A 15,178-nucleotide genomic window follows, 5' to 3' on the forward strand; every position below is an offset into this window, starting at 1 on the left:
CTACTCTTTACCGTCTAGATCTGGAGAGGCACATGATTAAGTTGTGACTAAAGACATCCATAACACTGTCTGTTTCACTTACCACAAATGTTTTTTATTTACCTCATGATTTACCACACGCTTTTAGTTGAAATTCTAAGAAAAAATGAATACAAATAGATTAAATTACACAGTTTAGGTGATACCCTGGATTAACAACAGTGGAAATGTTGTAAAATGATGTTACTTTAGGTATGGGGAAAAAATGCCAAAAAATTTTAAATTTTTTTATTTTATAAAAGTACATATTTAAAGCATTTAAGTTTCTGTACAATGACCCAACTATCTGTGAAATCAGATAAAATCCAAAAATTTTTGCTAAACTTAACTAAAACAAATATAAACAGAAAATAACTTTAATCCGTTTTAACTAATTTACTTATCTGTGAAATTATTTTCTTACTTTATATTAATTAATTAATTAATTAATTAATTAATTAATTAATTAATTAATTAATTAATTAATTAATGCGACAATATATAAATCCTTTGCTAATTTTGTAATGAAAATGTGTTTTTATCACCGTAACCTATAAAAACTGTATTTTTCTGTCACATACTGAGATTTCTCTTCAAACAACGCCCACCTCCACGTGCCTGCTTGTTTTTCTACGTCACTTCCTGCGCGGCAGACTGAATAAGCCAGAACAATTTGTCAACTAGCATCTGAGGAGTTTAATCCGTTTCGTGTTGTAAAATCGCATCTCGAGTTCTTAGATTACACTTAAATCGATCACACCGTGTATGAATGAAGACATATATATGTCTAACGTCAGTGTGATGCTCGTGCGATATTTTGTTTCAGTTTTTTACTGTTGCTGCCTGGGTTAGCTTCATTAGCTGCGTTAGCAGAACATGCTGAAGTGTGTATCCAAGCTTTAGCTAAACGTAATTGTAGTACATTGTTGAAGTACTTCATATGCGTCTAGATGGGTAAGTCCTTAGTCAAAAATAAGGTGTTTTCTGTAGATCTGGACTTAGCTGGTGACACCTAAATTAGCAAATAACTGGAGCAGCAAACAGGCGTTAGCAGCAGAACACTTCATCATTATGTCTAATCAGCTGACTGCAGAGCAACAGCGAATGATTGAGGAGAACAGGCGAAAGGCTTTAGAGAGAAGAGCCCAAAGACTTGGATTAGCAAACAGCACAAACGGACCGAGGCCAGCCTACAAGAGCGGACCTCAGCCCCCCAGACCGAGCACTGCAGCGGCTCCTTCCAGCCTCAGTCATCACAGCGAACCACCAGGCCCTGTTTCTGCACCCAAACGGCCCACATTTGTTCCACCTTTCAAGAAAATAGTTTCACAGGGCTCTGAGAATCAACTCAAAATCCCAGAGCCGCAACAGATACCTGCCAGACAGAACCAAATCAGGAGTACATCTTGTAATTCTGTATCTCCCAGACAGGTGAGATCTGACCCCAAATATATAATCCATCACTGTTTTGGGAAATAACTTTCTCTTAATGATTGGTATTGTTCTTTCTTGTAGATACAAGTTATTGATGCCCTTCCTCAGGCTAAAGGTCAACATGTTAGTGCACCTGTCTTGCCCACAGGAGGAACTTTTGATGCAAAGCCGGCTCAGCTCCGACCTAATAACTTTCCCTCCAGCAGCTCAGTAGGTGATGCTGGCTCTTTCTACAAGCAGCCTAGTAAATCTTCCCCAAATCCCCTGGCAAGACCTCCCCCCAACTCCTCAACTTTAAACTCTGTACCTGCAAAAAAACCTGCCATTGCTGTAAGAGGAAAATGTGTACCTCACACAGAGGATCGCTTCAGAGTAGAAGTGGGTTATCATGCAGAACTAATTTCTGTATTCAAATCCATCCCTTCTAAAAACTTTGGTAAGTATCTGCTTTTTAGCCAATTTGTGTTTAGTTTTATTTTCCACTCCATCAGCCCCGACAGTGACTAAAATAAAAACATCATCTACCTGCACGAATAAACTGATAGAAAAACATACACATCTCAATTAGCTACACTTACCTTATTATTTACTTGAAATTTCAGTCAGTCGACGTCAATATTTATTAATGTAAAATCGGTCATTCTTTCAAAATGTTGAGATTAGCTCCTGAATGAAATTTAAGATTCTTTTAAAATATTCATGAGATGTAACAAGACAAAAACACATGGTGATATATTATCAGGTTTTTTTTTTTATTGTTATTATTTTGATTTGATGTTGTGAAAGACCCAGTATAAGAAAATAGTGTATTCAAAAATTATTTTTCAACAATGTACATGATTATTGTTTTATCACCTGGCTCAGCTCTATTTGTAAATAACAGAATACGCAAATGGCAGCATCGGTTCTAAATTTGTTACTAAAGGCAAAATTTCTGCTAAGTCAGAACTTGCCTCATTCAGCTTAATACTGCTATATCTTGAGCTGATTGTGTTTCTCCATCATCAGCTCAGACTAAATGTAGTCAGTAGATAAGTATTATTCACTCCAGCTGTTAAAATAATATACTTATTCAAGTAATCAGGACAAACTGCAAAGTCAAACAAAGCACAAAGTGTTTACTTTAAATAAAGCTTCACAAGTTTCCTCTGTAGCAGGAGTTATTTACATAAATCTGTCATTTCAACCAGCAGCAGTTTTGTAAATAGGATTATTGAACTTCAAAATGTTGGCACTTTGCTTCTGATGTGTTCTTGTTGAATATCTTCAGCTCATGTTTTAATGACTATACTATTATTGTCATATATTCATGTTATTTTCCACTTCAGACCCTGCCACAAAGATGTGGAACTTCAGTTTGACTGACTATCAACAACTAAGTATGTACATTGTTGAAATATTATGGAACTTGCCACACAAAATAGTTGAGACCAAGAAAGCAAAAAGGCCTAGTTTGCAACATTTGTCTCCTCCTCACCCTGTGTTTCAGTGCAGGACGCAGCTGCCATTGCCTCTGTGTCTTTGAGGCCACTTGCGGGGTTTGAGGCTCTGGATGTTCAAGCAGCCACCAGCCAAGCTCGTGACAGTGCAGCACTGGGAGCACTGCTGAAGCTGTGCAATGGCTGGCAGAAACCTGGAGCCATTCTGCAGGGCCAGTGCATCCTAATATCGCCTTCAAAGTTTGAGGTCGATGTTGGTTACCATGTGGATGTCATTGCAGCATTTAAGCAAATGCCAACAAAGAACTATGGTATATTTATATATTTGATTCCCTTAGCATTAATGCATTTTTGGTCACCATAAAAATCATTTATGATATTTTATTTGCTGTATCACATTCCAGATATGAAAACAAGAAAGTGGAGCTTTTCCCTTGAGGATTACAAAAGACTAAGTGAGCAAAAACCTTCTCCTCATTTAGATTAGTCATTTTTGTGTTCCTTTTTGTCCCTGTTACATCTGCCATCTTGTCTTACCATGCTTTGTTTTCCATACCCAGTGGATCTTCTCAGTGGGATAGCAGCAGTGGAGGTGGAGCCTCTGCCCAGGGCAATAGTCCAGGGTTTCTCTGCCAGGTTCGACGGGCCTCAAGCCAGGTCTTTAGACGTCCCAGAAGCAGACCTTTCCAGCATCGATCCGTCGCTTACCAACAGCCTCATGCCCTTCCAGAGGGAGGGAGTCAAGTAGGTGAACTCTTTTTATGGTAAAGTCAAGTACTACCAAAGATGATGATTGAAGAAACATCAGCCTAATACAGCATTTGATCAACTTCACTAAAATAATTTTTCTTCCACTTAATTTCCCTGTTGTAGACTACACCTTATCATTTTTCAGTGTATTTAGTTTTTGTTTGTTTTATTCAAGTTTTGCAGTGTCGAAACAAGGTCGACTCCTCCTGGCTGATGACATGGGTTTAGGAAAAACGGTACAGGCCATCTGCATAGCGGCCTTCTACAGGGATGAATGGCCTTTGTTGGTGGTGGCTCCTTCCTCTGTAAGATTCACCTGGGCAGAGGTAAAAAAGAGAAAAAAAAAGACAGTTTTAACAAAACTGAGTTTTTATGCCTAAAACTCACTAAATTTTATGAGTACAGTTCCCTGAAGACTGTTAGCACTTTTTTCAGTGCTTTGGTTTCATGGGCAGTACTTGGCAATATTGTTTTCAAGCCTAAAATTTCTTAACATCCAAATGCTGATTACATTTGAACAGTATATTTTTCACTGCGTCATGTTTTAGGTTTTTGTGTGATTGACAGTGTAAACTACTCTAGAGAATCAAAGAGGCAGTACTTTTTAAAGACACTATATCTTGGATCAAATGCAATCCAATCAGAGGTTGGAATCGCAGAGACTTGCTTGGTCCCATTAAAGGACACATACTCTGTCTGGCTTGGTCCTTATCTGTACCGTAAGTCTTGTGCATTTGGCCAAAGGTTTTGCAACGCAGCCACTGTAACTTAGTAGTTAAAGTCCAGTCAACAGAGAGAGAGTATTTGTCACAAAAATTTAGGCCCCTTTTTTAAAAACCCCAATTGATCATTTTATACAGAACCACAGCAACGGTAAACACAATGAGTTGTTGACATTCCATCCAATGAGTTTTATGTTTATCATCTGTAGGCCTTCAGACGCTGGCTCCCCTCTTTGAGCCCTGACAGCATCAACGTGGTGGTGAAAGCCAAAGACAATCTGCGGGCTGGTTTGGTCAATATTATCAGCTATGACCTTCTGAGTCGCACGGAAAAGCAGCAGCAGCCAGGAAATCCCTTCAAGGTTCTCATTATGGTCAGTTATGTGATTAATTGATCTCTTAGATCTGTTTTTTTCCAGTTTAAACATTTCCTCCAGTTGCAGCTCTTTGTCGCTTATACATTAGACAAAATCTTTAAAGCGACTAAAAACATATTTTTTGTCATTCTTTGCAGGATGAGTCTCACTTTCTGAAGAATATTAAAACGGCTCGTTGTAAAGCAGCTTTGCCTCTGCTGAAGGTACTTTTCTATTTTATCGAACGTATTTGCAGTTTTATCTTTGTGACCCACCCCATAGAGGTTTTATTTTCTTTTGTTACCCGGCTCGGTAGACTATTTCTCAAAATGAGGTTCAGAGAAGCAGCTTGATTGTTGTATCAAGATATGTTTGCAGGAAAATAAAGGAGGTCAGAAACAAATGTTCAAAAGTCACATTGAATTTTTTTCCTGCAATGGTCTTTATCATTTTCTTCAATACTCGCAGTAACAGAAAAGTGAGTAAAAAGCTTTCATACAGATTTCTGAATTGTGTGCACCTCCTTCTGTATCACAGCTGCTGATATGGCCCAGTACTGATAACACCGGCCTGTTTTTGGTCGGTTGGGTTTTAATTTCTTGCTCTGTCATCTAGACTCTTTCAGCAGCATTGAGATCAGAGTTGCTTTTCTATCCTTAGGCAGCAAAGAGAGTGATTCTTCTGTCCGGGACCCCTGCCATGTCCAGACCCGCTGAGCTTTACACTCAGATTCTGGCTGTCAGACCTACACTCTTCCCACGGTTTCATGACTTCGGGATCCGCTACTGTGATGCCAAACAGGTATCTTAAACCTCGGTTAATACTATTGAGCAATTATTCCAGAACACCTCAGAGAACATAGGAGACTTTAAGTATTTATTCTGGTTTATCTGCTTCATTTACATAGTACAGGCAGCACTTCTTTCAGGGTTGTCTGGTATATGCACTAGAGAGGAAAATTTGAGTGTTAAGAGGATAATTAGAATTGTTAAGGGAGAATTAGTACGCCTCTGTATAAGGATAAACAGTGCTACAACTGCTGTATGTCTTCTTAATTAATTCTAGTCAGCTTAGGTAGGGAACGGGTTGGTGTGAAGGCTGGTACCGTGTTAATTTGGCCTCTTTTGGTAACTGAAGACTGGAGATTTGGTAAAAAGTCAGGAAGATCACAATCTTTTCTTTGTTTTTGAATGGAGCTTTAACATTATTGTTTTTCTGTGGCTGAAATATATGTTCTGTCTCCTAGTTTGTCTCCAGATTGGGCTTTATTAAGATTCATTCCAGCAGAGAATGATGGTAATGACAAAAAAGCAAACAATATCAAAGAGAACAGAAACCTTCAAGAGTCAAGGGTGGGGCTGGATAATAAAACAATCTTAAAGCAGGATTGCAGTGATAGGCCTGTGACATTATTGCTCAATATGGAGAGATCTAACAGCTTATCACTCTGAAGAAATAAATAAAGACACCCACGAAGCGCCACATGCAGGTTGATTTTCCATTTTGCTAGAAAATCACAGAGCTATTCAGCACAGGTAGTCTCGGGTCAGAGAGGAACAGGGATGCATTTTCTGCATTCTCCTCATAAACTGAAATCACCGTTTTGAATAGAAACCATGTGGATGCAGTCAGTCACACACAGCCTACGAACTGAGAAATCTATGTCCAAATGGCCACTAACATTACCTGTGTTTATATACACACTTGTATATGGGTGATTAGACTTGTCTTGGTTTTGATCATGTTTAGGAAATGGAATGTACACTACAAAAAAAAAGTTAAGTTATATTTTCTTTTTTTTTTTTTTTTTTTTTTGTCATTTTTGCCATTTGTAAATGAAACTATGGCTGGTCATTAAAAAAAATGTGTTTCAATTAAATTCACACACAAAAAAGTAAAAAGCACTGTGCAGAATCCCAGCTGAAAAAATAGCCCAAAAATTAGAAATATCCTTAACTTTTTGTTTGTAGTGTACATGGAACGTGTTCTTGGTAAATACTATATATATTAAAGTTAATGTGGTTATAGAGAAAATGGACTTCTACTGGGAGATGGGAGATGAGATTCTCAGGTAAACATGTTCTCCAGCTGTTGTTCTGTTACTGCTACCATGTCAAAAAAGGAGGAAGAAGAACATACACAGCCATGACTAATCCAGAGGGTCGTCATAGTGGAGTTTAGTAACCAGTTTTAATGTTCATCTGCATCGACATGTTTTGGTTGTGTTTTCCACTTATTTCATAGTTGGTTGTTTTACCGCACACTTCAAACAAACACATCTCCAGTGCTTTTTTATTTAATCCGCCAAGTATATTTCATTTTTTTGTTATCGACAGATAAAACTCCATTTCTCCGTCACTCCAGAAGTGAGATCCTTTCATTTCCACTTCCTTTATATTTCTGTCATGTTGTGCCTTCACTGTAATCCACAACTGTGAGTAAATGGGATGAGCTACTGTATCAATGTAACAGTATCCCGGATACTATCGGAGTATTCCAGTTAGTGTATTCAGCATTCTGGATCCGGGTAATTGAAATCGGGATATGATGCACATCACAGGGTTCCCGCGGGGTCTGAAGAAGTCTTAAAAGTCTTGAATTTACAAATCTGCATTTAATACCATAAGAAGTCTTCAAAAGGTATTAAATTTGATATGATAGGTCTTCAGTTATTTTGCCATAAACTTGTTCACTGTATTGTGTTTAAATGTGTCTGGGAAATGTCCAAATTAGAAAGACAGTCACATTAGTCTATTCAGTTCCACTTGTTCCAACCCGATAATATATATTGAACTTAGGAACAAATTATCTCTAATTTGTAGCTCTCTGTGAGAAATGACCACGAAACATTCAGTTCTGTGTGCAGTATGTATGTATATAGTATTCAATATCTGCTGATGTAAATAAATACATTTTCCTAATTCCTAGGAGTCACAAATTTTTCCCAGTATGGCAGTGAAACAGGCATTCAATTCTGTTCTAAGTATTCTTAAAAAGGTCTTAAATTTAACTTGTAGAAATCTGTAGGAACCCTAACATCAGTAAACTGATTATTGCAGGGTTTTTGAAGTTTCCTTTATTTGTGTTACGGCATGTAAAATCAATCATTGTTTAAAATAGGAGAGTTTATATTTCTCTTTACTTTCCTCCCTGTAAATACTACAACATCTGTCATTATTTGGAAAGTATGAAAATGCTTTGGCATGTTATTAAAAAGTTTGTTGATGAATTTCTTCAGCTTTCAGACATTACCAGGATGCTCTTTAAAATGCCGGCATCAAATGATATATTGTGATTAATAATGATGTTGAATATGGGGAAAAGTTTTGTGTTTTTTGTTGCTGTTTTTGTCTGTTCTTATGTTTTCTTTTCAAACCTGCATGTCCATACTTTTCTTAGTTTCTCTCTTCATCCCGTCCTCATTAGATGACCTGGGGATGGGACTATTCAGGCTCATCGAATCTGGGAGAGTTAAAACTTCTGCTGGAGGAATGTCTGATGCTGCGCCGTCTCAAGTCAGACGTCCTCTCCCAGCTTCCCGCTAAACAGCGCAAGGTGGTGACAATAACCATAGACGGCATTAACACTCGTACGAAAGCTGCTCTGTCGGCTGCAGCGAAGGAGTTGGCCAAAGGACACCGCAATGTGAGTTATGGATGGTTTCAGTCCAGGAAAATAAATGAAAAAGAAGAGACAGAATCTTAATCTTGCATTTTCAAGTTTTGCAGAAAAGAACTCAAAAGTAAATCCCAGTCACAGGCGTGATATTTTATTCCTTTTCAGCCACGGCTCCTTTGTTTTTCCAGAAAAATATTGAAAGAAAAAGAAAAGATAGAACAGATATTGCAACGTTGAGCCCCTTGACATGCAAACTCCAATTATTATCCAATTTCTGGAGTTATCAGATTATTCAAGTGATCATATAAACAACATAATATGATATGATGATACCTGAATATGAGAAACTGGATCAAGACACCTAGATTGCTCCCCAATACTCGGATGTCTTTGTGCATGTATACCTGTTAATCTGATTTATTTATTTTATTGACATCTGTGCATGTGTTAAAAAAAGAAAAAAAAAATGGAGAAAGCAGAAGTGATGTAGTCAAACATGAGCGGATGCCAATCATAGGAAGTTTGAGTCTACAGTTACTATGTACATACATACTCTGAAAGAAGTAAGATTGGACTGAAAGGTCTAAACCAAGATTTTGTAATTTGTGACATTTCTGAAATGTATGTAAATGCATCCGATCTGAATATTACAACTATCTGATTACTTCCAGTTAACAGATTTTTATGGCCATATAAATAAGTACACCGTGACAGTAATGACAAAGAAATTTTACAATACTGATGTACCGTAAAATAATTTTTGTTTTGTTTTGTTAATTAGTTTTATGAACAGCTCTACACTGCACACTTTCTCCAGACCCCTGTAGGAAACACCAATGTCAGTTATACTTAGATTGAGATTGACAGACGGGGGTCAAACTCAGTCAAATTCATTTTCATGCAGGATTCTAAAACTCAGGTGTTCCCCCTCATACGAGAAAGTCTCAAACACACTAGAGGTACTTTCAAAATGACCCAGGATAAAGTCTGGGAGTGTATTATAAGTGTGTTTAGACTCTGATGGGAATGAGTTGCTGAGACGGTTCGTGCATAATCGCACTGCTCCTCAGAGTAATGGCAGTCTTATCAAGTCATCAAACAAAATCTCCTGTCAGTTCTTATCTTGTGCGGTTTCTTATCTCTTTTTCAGAAAATAGAGGAGAAGGAAGCCCTCCTCGTCTTTTATAACTACACCGCTGAAGCCAAGCTACAAGCCATTATGTACGTAGAAACCCTTTAATCTGGGGATCAGTAAGTCACATCAGCTTAGACTCGATGAGTGCATCGATAAAATATAAAAAGAAGCAGAACCTTTTGTCTGACCATTGTAAATGTCAGGTTATTTAATTTAATTTAGTGCTTTGCTTTTTGCAGGGAGTACATCACAGATATGTTGGAGTGTGGGAGGGAGAAGTTTCTGGTGTTTGCCCATCATAAGTTAGTTCTGGATCATATCACCAGGGAACTGGGAAAAAAGGTGGGTCGTGAAAACAGATAATTCTTTAAAAACACAAAACCAGACCAGTTGACTTACTGAACCATTCACTCAGCCAGTTTCTTTCATGTGGGTTCAAGTCACCTCTCAGGTCATTTCCATTCCTGTAGTAAAAAGGGGAGGGTGAGCATGGTTATGTGTGATGTTATTACAGCTTCTGCTACTTTAGTACTTATCATGATATGCTTTATGTTTTGTTCTAAACATGGGCTATTTAACCCTTTCATGCATAGTGGTCACTACAGTGGACAGTTATTCTACAGCTCTTCTCTTATATATTCATTGGTTTTGTTGTTTTAGTTCCATATCAGCCGACACAGTGGACATTTGTGCACCATTCCACAATACACTGACGTTCATACCATTACTGTAACTTTATTTTCTTGATAAACCCAATCTGCAGTAACATGATTGAGTGTAAATCAGTGGCTAGTTGTTATTAGACTGTAATTAACAGTTTTCTAAAACAAAATATATTTTTTTTCAATATTATCTCCATGAAGTAAGAACTATTATTAGAATATGAGAAAAGGTGAGAAAACATCAGATTACCTGCATCAAAAATGCTTTTGTTTCATAGTTTTCAGTTTCACTTTCTGATATTGTGTTTAAAATACATGTTTCTTTGCTTCAAAAATTAAACACATGGTGTCCAAATGAGTGGACATTTTTGTAACTCCATGAAAAATAGGTTAATTAAAAAAAAAGAAATTCAATCTCATTGTTTTTTTCATGCCTAAAGAGGAATAAAAACACTTAGGAAAAAAAATCTTGACTGAGGTTTTCATAATTAATGCATCAAAGGGTTAAACCAAGTACGTTGTGAGTTTGAGAATCATATTTGGAAAACAACCAAATTAAAATGTCCTCTTTTCTTTCTAAGAACGTCAGTTACATTCGTATCGATGGGGCAACTCCATCGGCCGAGCGGCAGCAGCTGTGTGAGAAGTTCCAGTACTCGACTAAGGCCCATGTGGCCGTTCTGTCCATCACTGCTGCCAACATGGGCCTCACCCTGCACTCAGCCGACTTGGTGATCTTCGCAGAGCTCTTCTGGAACCCTGGGGTAACACATGGCATGACCTCTCAAAACTATGTGATTTATTTGGTTGAAGACGTGTTAGCCTCCTGGACAAGCTAACATCCACCAGTACAAATTAGCATAGTGTGTGTTTTTAAGATTTCCTGCCCAATAGAAGAAGTAATGCAGCTTTTCACACCTGCGCTCTTCTAACTGAACTGTGGTGTGTGAACTGCCATTATGCAGTTAATTTGGGCAGTTGTGAGCACAGTATTTGCACTCTAGTATGGACCAAAACAAACAAACTACTAGGAATATGATCTGACCTCAGTCCAATCCAACAACCAAACGTATTCCACAAGTGTAGCCAGGTGTATTCAGTGATGTGGCAAAACATAAAGTGGAGCTGTTTGTCGGAGGCTGAACCAAACTGAAGTTTCCCACAGAGAAATATGCACTAGTCAAGCACACAGGTCCTTTGTCCTGAATGTACGTTCTTGCTTCTGGTCCAGAAATTAGTCTGACCAATAGGGATGGGAAGTCATAAGAATTTAGCAATATCATGTACCGATTTGATTCTCCGTCGATTCTCTTTGGATAATGGAATAAACTATAGTACAAATGGCTTTCCTGCTCTATGGCTCGGAAACATGGCCCTTAAACAAGACTCTGGCTGCCAGAATAGATGGCTTTGATAGCAGGGCTCTCAGAACTATTGAAAACATCAGGTGGCCCCAGCGGGTTTCCAGCGAGGTTCTTCAAGCCTGCACATGCCAGCCCAAAGCATCCAGCCTGGCCGCGCAATGTTGCACCCGCTGGTTCGGTCATGTCCTCCGCCTCCCTCCTGACCATCCAACAAGAGCCATTTTTCAATTTGACCCAAAGGCCGCAGGCTGGAAATGACCACAAGGCAAGCCCTGCACCCGATGGCTCGACGTCATTGCAGGCGACCTCCAGCAACATGGAGTTACTGTGGAGGACGCAGAGCAGCTGGCACAAGACCGCCAGCGATGGAAAACACTGGATCACCGGGACGGGACACCTGCCCCATCGCAGGAGTCTTAGTAGTAGTAGTAGTACAAATGGCTTTGTTTGCATTAACTCTTTAATGTCAAATATGCTCTAACATGTGGCATTCAATGTGAAGAAAACTCATACAGGGTTATGAAAGGTGTAGTTACATGGGTCATATTTTGTTAAACCCACTTTTATTAGTCTTTGGTTCATTTATTTGTGTATTTGGACCCTAACAGTTCAAAAAGTTTGAATTTGAACCCTCCAGGTGCTGCAAAGCTATCTTTATATTAATTCCTGCAAAAATCAAGTGAATTTCTAGAACCCATTTCAATTCCTGCTTAATTTGTTATGTTTTATAACTAGTTACGTCACGACATATGCACATATAAGGTCAAGACTTCTGACGAACATTTGTCAGAGTACACCATAATTGTTTATCAGCAGCAGCGGTTGTAGTCCATACTGAAAATATGTCCAAACTTCGAGCTGATTACCTAAAATGTTCAGTTGTTGGTTTTATTAATGTACACAAGTAGCTGAACAGGACAGAAAGCACGGTCAACAACCTGGAGGGGGTGGGGTGTGAAGTGGCTCATTTGCATTTAAAGGGCCAGCGCTCAAAACGACCTTTCTGGTGTCATTACTCAGAAATAGGGCTGAAGATGGACCTGTGGAGTTGAATTAATGAAGAATTCAGACCCAACCATAGCATTTACAGTTTATGTAGATCACAGGGAAATGTTTTGAAATGCTTAATTCCATTTAAAAAAGCAAAATATCACCCCTTTAAAGAACTGTGAGAACTACCTGCTGCAGCTTTTGAGCCTCGTCATTATCTAAGTGTAATCAGAGGACATGGAGATTATTCAAAAATAATAGTGACAGCAGGTTGACACAGTAAAATGGCGCTAACATTAACGGTATCAATAGAACCTGCAACAGAGGACGCCTTACTGTACGCTCCGCTTCCAGAGTCACCGCCACCTTCACTAAGAAGCAAATCAAAGACGTTCCATCGGTGCAGTTTAATTGGATGCTGTGGTTAAATGTTTTTGGATGTTACAGGTATTTCCCAGTTCATTGTAATAGGAGCTCTGCAACTTTTGCAAATGAGCCCTAGTGTCGTCTTTACCGGTGAAATACAACCATACTTTAGAGCGCGTCTGAACCAAAATACAGAAATGACGTGTGTTGCATTTGATTTGATGTCACGGAATCATAACGCAAGCAGACTAACAATTCCCAGGAACTGAACTTAAAGTTATTTTTATAGCCATTTTCTGAGGATGTGTTTTCTGTATTGCAGGTTCTCATTCAGGCAGAGGACAGAGTGCATCGCATTGGACAGACCTGCAATGTGAACATTCACTACCTGGTTGCCAAGGGAACTGCTGATGACCACCTTTGGTACGTATCAATTACTGGACAGATAACAGTGATTGTTGTATCTATTCAAACGGTTTCCCTCCGTCCACTACTATCAGCCATTGAGCTGAAGCTAAAACAGCTGGGTGTAATGTTTGTGTGTGGTCTGCTGTTAATAGTACTTGTTTTTTATCTGTTTAGGCCAATGATCCAGGCCAAAATGAATGTCTTGGAGCAGGTTGGTCTGTCTGAGTCAAACCTCTCAGACAATGCAGTCAATTCAAGCTTCCACTCCAAGGTAAAGTCTCCATGTGCATGTAACCTATGTGTGATTCTGCATAGTGTCTTTGTTTTCCACTGTGGTATTTGGTAAGCTTGATACATGATAATTTCTCAGACGTTTCTATAGATCCACCATGACATTAGCTGTTCAGAGTGAAATATTTTCATAACTATGGGATGACATTTTCTGGTGTTTGGTACAGCAGGGTTTCTGTAAGCCCTTTAGAAGTCTTAAGATCCACAAAATACCACTTTTATGGTTTAAAATGTCTTCAATACAATCTTGACAAGTCAAAACAGCCTCAAAATAACAGATTAGAAGGTTATCTCAACTTGTGCAAATTAGAACCTTTGTAAATGTTTGCCAGCACCCAATTTGACCTGTATTCACGTCAGAGGAATCATTAAAGTCTCAGCACAATATGTGAAAGACAGGGTGCTTGTGCAGGCCTTGAAAGTCCTAAAAAGTTTGGAATTTTGAAATGCTGTTTTCCAGACCTTGAGAAGACTGGAATTTTGCATGAAAATCTTAAAGTATGGAGAAAAGTTTAGAGTATACTCAAGGCACATAATCTTGTAAGATAAGAAATACATGAGGAAAGCATCTAATAAACTTAATATGATTTCGGTACTGGAATTATTGTAGTGACACTTGTTTGTGTGATATCCGTGCACTTTTTGTGATTTTCATTTGTTTTGAAAACATTTGTGTCAGTAAAACATAATTTACTGTGAATTATGCATTCATTCATTCATACATTTATTAAAAAGAACTTTTCTACTACACACAACAGGTACAATGTCAACCAAAAAAGTAGGCATGCATGTATAAAAGTACATAAAGTTATGGTCTTGGAGAAAAAAATAGCAGTTTTGAAAAAGTCTGGAGAAAATTTTTATTTGGATAAAGAGAAAGCACCCTGCAAAGAGGTTTGAAAATCCTGATCATCAGCCTCAGATGCATTAATGTAGTGCTGAATAGCTTTGCTGTTAACCTGCAAGAAGTCTCAAATAGCCACTTTTTCAAGCAAGCTGACATGTTTGAAATGACAAAACACCTCCATTACAATGTCTAATATGAACAGAGCTACACCAAGAATGTCAATGTTGACTCAGTCACAGACCAGATTATATGGATTTCTTTAGGACCCTAATCAGAGGAGCATCATGGAAATGTTCCAGAGATCTTTTTCTGACGACGACATGGACGAGGCTGTTTTATTGGAGGCTGCTAATGACTGGGAGGACACACCACCTGATAAAAGCTCCAGCCAACACCATGCTATGGTTGCACAAAGTCCCAGCAAAAGAAGTATTAAAGACTATTTCAGTCTATGAAATACTTCAGTGTCAACAACACAGAAGTGTGTGTTTGTGTGTGATCTAACTGGGTTTGTTCTTAGCTTTTGGCCTATCATGACTGATGTGATCACTTATTTTGATTTTAACAGAAGCTTTGGTTATTTTTAAAAGATGTAAAATAATACTCAAATAAATGTATATCTTATCCAGACCAGATAGAAATAAATCTCTTGACTCCAGGCTGTTTTAGAATCAATTATTAATAATCTCTAGCTGAGGAAAACAGTATGTGGTCGTATTATTTTTGACTTGCCATATATAAACGTGGAAAGCATTGGATATATTACTGCTGTTTATTT

General features: G+C 38.3%; 1 protein-coding gene across 1 annotated transcript; it reads left to right on the top strand.

Annotated features, from left to right (window-relative positions):
• The first annotated feature begins 652 nt into the window (after positions 1 to 652).
• Positions 653 to 15,035, top strand: smarcal1 (SWI/SNF related, matrix associated, actin dependent regulator of chromatin, subfamily a-like 1). Its single transcript, XM_030125357.1, has 17 exons — positions 653 to 1,449; positions 1,534 to 1,888; positions 2,781 to 2,831; positions 2,942 to 3,202; positions 3,296 to 3,346; positions 3,452 to 3,635; positions 3,817 to 3,967; positions 4,573 to 4,737; positions 4,878 to 4,943; positions 5,380 to 5,520; positions 8,146 to 8,364; positions 9,488 to 9,558; positions 9,712 to 9,814; positions 10,716 to 10,898; positions 13,177 to 13,277; positions 13,437 to 13,533; positions 14,664 to 15,035. The coding sequence occupies exons 1-17, from the start codon at positions 1,090 to 1,092 to the stop codon at positions 14,853 to 14,855; spliced, it is 2,751 nt and encodes a 916-aa protein (XP_029981217.1). The 5' UTR covers positions 653 to 1,089; the 3' UTR covers positions 14,856 to 15,035.
• The last annotated feature ends 143 nt before the right edge of the window (positions 15,036 to 15,178 follow it).

The sequence above is a fragment of the Sphaeramia orbicularis genome, chromosome 21 (assembly GCF_902148855.1).
Source record: "Sphaeramia orbicularis chromosome 21, fSphaOr1.1, whole genome shotgun sequence".
Lineage (NCBI taxonomy): Eukaryota > Metazoa > Chordata > Actinopteri > Kurtiformes > Apogonidae > Sphaeramia > Sphaeramia orbicularis.

Excerpts from the sequence above, each read along its gene's own strand:
- smarcal1 (XM_030125357.1), top strand. The coding sequence starts at position 1,090 with ATGTCTAATCAGCTGACTGCAGAGCAACAGCGAATGATTGAGGAGAAC. Across the intron at positions 4,738-4,877 it reads CCTTCAAGGTTCTCATTATG|GATGAGTCTCACTTTCTGAA; the intron begins GTCAGTTATGTG and ends CATTCTTTGCAG. Across the intron at positions 4,944-5,379 it reads CAGCTTTGCCTCTGCTGAAG|GCAGCAAAGAGAGTGATTCT; the intron begins GTACTTTTCTAT and ends TTCTATCCTTAG.